This window comes from Pipistrellus kuhlii, unplaced genomic scaffold (genome assembly GCF_014108245.1).
Source record: "Pipistrellus kuhlii isolate mPipKuh1 unplaced genomic scaffold, mPipKuh1.p scaffold_m20_p_2, whole genome shotgun sequence".
NCBI classification, from domain to species: Eukaryota; Metazoa; Chordata; class Mammalia; order Chiroptera; family Vespertilionidae; genus Pipistrellus; species Pipistrellus kuhlii.
The window spans coordinates 166,101,965-166,107,964 of record NW_023425515.1 but is presented as its reverse complement, the minus strand read 5'-3'; the positions used below and the strand labels follow the sequence as shown (position 1 = coordinate 166,107,964).

Genomic DNA, 6,000 nt, shown 5'->3' with positions numbered 1-6,000 from the left:
CTATGATGCACATGGACCAGCAGGGGGCAGATGCTCAATGCAGGAGCTGCCCCTGGTGTTCAGTGCACTCCCACAGGGGGAGCACTGCTCAGCCAGAAGCTGGGCTCATGGCTTGGGAGCGCAGCAGCGGCACTGGGAACCCCTCCGTCTGCTACAGGCAGACATCCCCTGAGAGGTCCTGGACTGTGAGAGGGCACAGACCCCATGCACTGGGCCTCTAGTTAATATATAAAGAAATAATGGCCAGGGATTTTCTAAGCTAACGAAAGATTTCAAGTCACATAGTTTCTTAAATATGTGACAAACTCCATTAAAGATAAGTAAAAATGAAAACCACCCCTAGACACATTACAGTAAAACTGCCAGAAACCAAGAAGAAAAAAAGACAAATATTGTAGATTGGATAAGAAAACAAAACTCAATTATTAATAATATTTTTTCTACTTGTCTGAATCACTTCAAAATAAAATGCTTTAAAGAAAGAAGCTTATTTATTCTCCCGTCCCCCAGCCTCTTTGACAGCTATCAGGTTACTGTCTATATCTATGGGTCCGTTTTTTCTTTGTTTATTAATTTGCTTTGTTTTATAGATTCCACGTGTAAGGGAACTCATATATTATGCCTTTCTCTGATTTATTTTTACTTAGAAAATACTCAATTCTTCATTTCAAAGTATTGAAATGGTCTTGTCTCCTAACTGGATTCTCTACCTTTATTCTTCCTCCCCTCTAGACCATTCTCTACTCCACAGTAGGTCGAACTAAAATTTAAATATGATCACCTCTCTCCTCTAGAAATGTTTCAGTGGCTTCCCATTCCCTCAGAATAAAATTCAAAGTTCTCATCACAGTAGTTTAAGTGCCCATCTCAGGTCCTTTCTTTACCTTTCTAGATTCCTGTCTCACAACTACCTCACTAGTTCTCTACACTCAAGCCATATTTCACTGGCTATGCATTCCTCTAAACTGCTTTCCTCTCCCCCACTTCAGGGTCTTTGTGTATGCTGTTCCTATTCTTTGGTACTCCCTCCCCTCATCTCATATTCCTTTTCCTGGATTTCCTACTTTCGTTCAGGTTATAGTTTAAATATCATTTCCTCTTGGAAACTTTCCAGAATTCCTAGACAGGGTAATTTATACCACAGAGGGCAATAAATTTTCTCCTGACATCCCAAAATTTCCCTATCAAAGTACCTATCACACTTTATGACTACTTCTTATTGTGATCTCCCTGTAAGCAGGGGTCCTCAAACTTTTTAAAGTGGGGGCCAGATCACAGTCCCTCAGAGAGCTGGAGGGCCGGACTATATCAACTACTAATTCCTACTGTAACACCTCGGCTGCGCTCACTGCCCAAAAAACCTGGCGGGCCGGATCAGACTCCTCTGCGGGCCGCATGTGGCCCGCAGGCCGTAGTTTGAAGACGCCTGAAAGACTGTCAGTTCTAAAAGGGCAGAAATCATGTATGTCTTGCTCACAGTTGTCTTCCTAGTCCTCAGCCTGGCAAAACACACACACACACACACACACACACACACACAAACAAATAAACAAACAACAACAATAAATACACAAAAAACAAACAAAAAATAAATATTTTAAAAATTATTTATTAATCAATATTAGAAAACCCTCATATCTTATCTTCAAGACAGTCCATCACACCTCTCTTGTAGACCCAGCTATTTTTTTTTTTTAATCTTCTAGAAGCTTCTAGGGAAGGGTAAATGTGAACTTACTACGCTTTACTTTTTTTGTTTTAACATTTTCAAGATTTTGCTGCAATGAAGATAAATATAAAGCAAAAAAAAAACAACAACTTAAAATGTAAGTGAAAGTATACTATATATATACCCCTTCCCAACTATCCCAATTCCAGAGTGTTTATTCTTGCTCTCTTACATGCAAAAAAGTGTGATTATTCTACTTGTATCCTCAAATGACACTCTGGCTTTTCAGTCACTCCAGCGTCCAGTTAACAAATGGCCTTCCTTGTTTTTTTTGCAGCCGTGGTGGCTCCTTTCCAATTTTTATCACGGACTTTGTTTTTCTCTGCTTCCTTCTCTGCTTCCTCTCCTCAGCTCAGCACAGCTTCCTCTGTCATGTTCTATAAACCTGCCACTGTTGATGAGTCTTTTTATGTGCCATCTGAATTGGTCAGCTCTGTCTCATTATTCCTTGGGTTCTATTTTGAATTGTAGTGGCAAGTAATTTTTTTCTTTACTTGTTCCTTTCCCTCCCCTTGCAGCTCATTTCTTAATTTGGTCACTTAATTAGCTTTTCATTTGACAAAACTGAAGGCACCCTTTTGCCACCATCAAATTTTGTCTGCTTTGTTTTATTTGTGTCACTACTGTCAAGAACAGTATCTGGCACCTGATCCAGACTCAGTACCTATTTGTTGAGTACATTGAATACCTTGGCATGTACCCTGTGACAGGCTGCTTGAGCTGATTTAGATTTTACCTTTGTTCTTCATATGCCACAGATCAATACTTAAAACATCATTGAGTACCTAAAACTTGATGACTCAATAAAATTTCACTCCAGTATAAATGTTGTGACCTGACCCAATTATAGGCATTCTTCCTTAGAAGGTTTTGTTGTTATCCAGAAATGTAAGAAGAAGAATTTGTTTTATTTTCATGTAGAAACTAAGAGACTTGACTCCCTTTGAATATTAAGCCTAGTCTTTGGTCTGTAATCTAGCCTTCATTCAGTACAATAAATACAGTTACTCCATCTAAATGTAAACAACAGTGTAAGTTCACTCTGTAAATCAAATCGCTGGTGTTTATAAACATAGGTAGCAAGTACCAAGCGAGAAGGGCTCATGGTCCAGGGGAAAAGCTGCTAACAGAGAAAATTTGCTAGGCTGGCAATAGAAGGGGTGTGACGGGATGGGGGGAAAAAGGTTAGCTGGTGAGATGAACTAAATTAGCAAGTACTCAGTGACATACGGAGAAGGCATCATGACTTTGGAGAGGGTAAGAAAAGAACCTAGGATTAGCGTGAATTAAAGGAAGTTGAGGGGGGTGTCGGGTAGAGCAAGGGCCAGTGCTCAGATGGTGGAGTCAAGGAGGCTGGTGATAGGGCCCTCGAGCTCTAATGCCAAAGGTGACAAGAGAAAGCAGATCGAGCAATGGGGAGAGGATTGCTCAAGGACTCAAAGGCCAGAGGTGGAGGGAATCCTGAGCCAGAGGATGCAGTGTGTGGGGCGGGTGGGTCAGCAGCAGGGGCGGGGCAGACTCTGTGGCCGGGGAAGTTTTCCTGGACAGCGCTGAGATGGAGAGCTAAGGCTGTAACACGGACTTCAGACTCTCAGGGGCGTTCAGCCAGGTTTGGTGGCCACTCAGTGTTGGAGGGAAAACTCAGTGAAGGTTGGGATTTCATTTCAACCAGCTTAAGGCGATTTCAGAGACGGAGGGACTTGGGTCAAGTGCACGTGGGGGCACATTTCACTCGGGTTTGGGCATGAACTCAGGTCGCCGTTGGGCTGTGTTTCAGGCAGCTGGCAGGTGCATTCCCTCCGCACCGGGAGTCCAGGCGCGGCTGGAGGTCGCGAAGTGCATGGCCTTCAGGACGCGGTGCGGGTCGGTAGCGGTGTCCAGCGGGGACTCCGGAGGTGCGGGTGCGGGTTCGAGGCGGAGGAGCCGCGGTCCCTGGACCCTGGGCTCGGGGCTCGGCGGCGGGCGCTCCCGGGGGAGCCTGTGGCCGGAGACATGAGCGAGCGGCGCGGCGACGACCGAGGGTCCTCCCTCGCTCCGCCCGGGCCTCGCGGGGGCCCTTTCACCACAGAGACGCTTTTCGGCGTCGCCCCTCCCTTCGCTCCTTTAAGAAAAAAAAAAAAGAAAGAAAAAAAAAAATCACCTCTAACCTTTCCCGTGAACCGTGGGCCTCGGGCCACTTCCGGGAGCGGAGGCGCGCCCCGCGGGCGGGGGCGGAGGCGCGGGCGGCGGCGGCGGCGGGGAGGGGAGGGGAGGAGGCGGAGGCCAACATGGCGGCGCGCAGGGCTGGGCCCGGCCGCCGCGCCTGAGCGCCCCACCACCCTCGCTCGGCCCGCGGCGCGCACGCCCGCACCCAGCCCGGCGCGGCGGCCTCGGGGGGCGCAGGCCCGGAGCGCGGAGGCCTCGGGAGCGCGGGGACGGCGCCGGGGCGGCCCCGCACGGCCCGCCAAGCCCGGCGCCCGCAGCCTCGCCGCCCGCCGGCCGGCGCGGCCCGGACGCCCGCGCCATGGAGTCGGAGGAGGAGCAGCACATGACCACGCTGCTGTGCATGGGCTTCTCGGACCCCGCCACCATCCGCAAGGCCCTGCGCCTGGCCAAGAACGACATCAACGAGGCCGTGGCGCTGCTCACCAACGAGCGGCCGGGCCTGGACTACGGCGGCTACGAGCCCATGGACAGCGGCGGCGGCGGCGGCCCCGGGCCCGGGCCCGGCGGGGGCCCGCGCGGCGACGGCGGCGGGGACGGCGGCCCCTCCCGCGGCGGCAGCACCACCGGAGGCGGCAGCGGCGGCGGCGGAGGAGGAGGCGGCGGCTTCGACCCCCCGCCCGCCTACCACGAGGTGGTGGACGCCGAGGTGAGCCGGGGAGCCGGGCCCCGCGGGGAGGCCGTAGGGTGGCGGGGACACACCCCGCTGGGCGGCGTGCGGAGGGGTTCGGTGTGGGGCGCCCCGGGCCCGTCGGGGGCGGAGGTCACCGCCCTGGGGTCCTGTGGGGAGAGGGACCCCTGGAGAAGGGCCGAGTGGGGCTTGGGGTGCAGCGCTGGGCTGCGCGGTGAGGAGGCTGAGGAGGGGGCTCCAGGCTCCGGGTCGCGGATGGGCCGCAGGGTCCCGGGCCGGCCTCGGAGATGGGGAAGGCACCCGGGACCCTGAGCACGGTGTCTTGGGGTGGGGGGCAGACATGGGGCACGAGTAGACGAGGCTAGGGTCTGAGATTTGGTGACACCGGGTTCCCGGGAATGAATGGGAGACGCACCCGGTGCGGAGTCGGACAGAGAAAGTGTGATGGGCCGCCAGCACGAGTGGCCCTTTGCTTGACATCAGGGAGGATGGCTGCGAGGAGGAGTGGGGTTTGGGTTTCCTTTAGGCGAAGACCCAAAAGAGGAAGATGGGGCAGGATCTGACATGAAGAGGGTTGAGGTCAGGATCTGACACGAAGAGGGGCCGGGCCGGGGTGACAGGACTTGGTGTACGGTGGGGGGTGGGGGACACGCAGCTGCAATGAGGTCTGGTGCGGATCGGGCTAGGTGTGTGTGTGTGTGTGTGTGTGTGTGTGTGTGTGTGTGTGTGTGTTGGGAGGGGCCTCCCCGCAAGCATTAATAAGGTTAGAGGTCAGAGGTCAGAGGGCCGGGTGTAGCTGAGGAGGGACTGAGCAGTGGTGGGGACTGGGTTAGGAGGATGAAGCTGGAACCAAGACTGGGTGGGGAGAGGCCTGGTCATAGATAAGGTCATAAATGAGGGAAAACTGGCCTGGGGGAAGGGACCGTCTGCAGAGGAGATAAATGGGAGTGGAGGAGGAAAGTGATCGAGGTGAATGGCTTTGGTGATACATCTCAAGTCTGGGTAGAGAACATTAAGGCTGTTTAATTTGGGATGTGAGCAAAGAACATTGGGGGAGGGAGGCACAGGAAGGTGTTGATGAACTTTAACTGCTATTTAAAAAATGATCAACCAGAAGCAACATGGCAGCTGGTGGCAGGAGTTTCCAACAGATTCATTGGGTCCAGTATTTGAAAGGGTCCAGTAGAGCTGGTGGGCCTGATCACTGAAGAACACATTTTCAGATGGTGGTTTGTGTTCTTAAGTAGATATAGGAATTTGATTACGGTAAATCTTTTTTGGAGGGGTGGTGGTGAGGGGGGTATAATTCTTAATGAAGCTAAGCCTTCTACAAGATTTTTCCCTAAATAGTGTTATATTCCTTTAATTACATACTTTTGCAGCAATTGCTTGGACTTAAGTAGCTTGGAAGAGAGGGCACTTAAAAAACCAGTTTTCT

The 6,000-nt window shown here is 51.8% G+C and overlaps 1 protein-coding gene and 1 long non-coding RNA gene across 12 annotated transcripts in view; one reads left to right on the top strand and one right to left on the bottom strand.

The window, feature by feature from the left end:
• Positions 1 to 1,595: 1,595 nt before the first annotated feature.
• On the bottom strand, positions 1,596 to 3,900 carry LOC118723599. The gene is made up of 2 exons (XR_004989309.2): positions 1,902 to 3,900; positions 1,596 to 1,778 (listed from the first exon to the last, which is right to left on the bottom strand). It is a non-coding gene; the product is annotated as an uncharacterized LOC118723599 (long non-coding RNA).
• Positions 3,901 to 3,994: 94 nt separating this feature from the next.
• USP24 (ubiquitin specific peptidase 24) overlaps positions 3,995 to 6,000 on the top strand; it is a 132,297-nt gene continuing 130,291 nt past the window's right edge. For 10 of the 11 annotated variants that reach the window (XR_006742197.1, XR_006742196.1, XR_006742198.1 and 7 more), the window contains exon 1: positions 4,105 to 4,580. Coding sequence is in view for 8 of the 11 variants with exons in the window: in XM_045584647.1 (XP_045440603.1) it covers positions 4,233 to 4,580 (348 nt within the window). In the remaining 3 variants the exon portion in view is untranslated. Of the gene's footprint in view, positions 4,581 to 6,000 lie in introns of all 11 variants that reach the window. The other variant, XM_045584646.1, reaches the window with a different exon arrangement.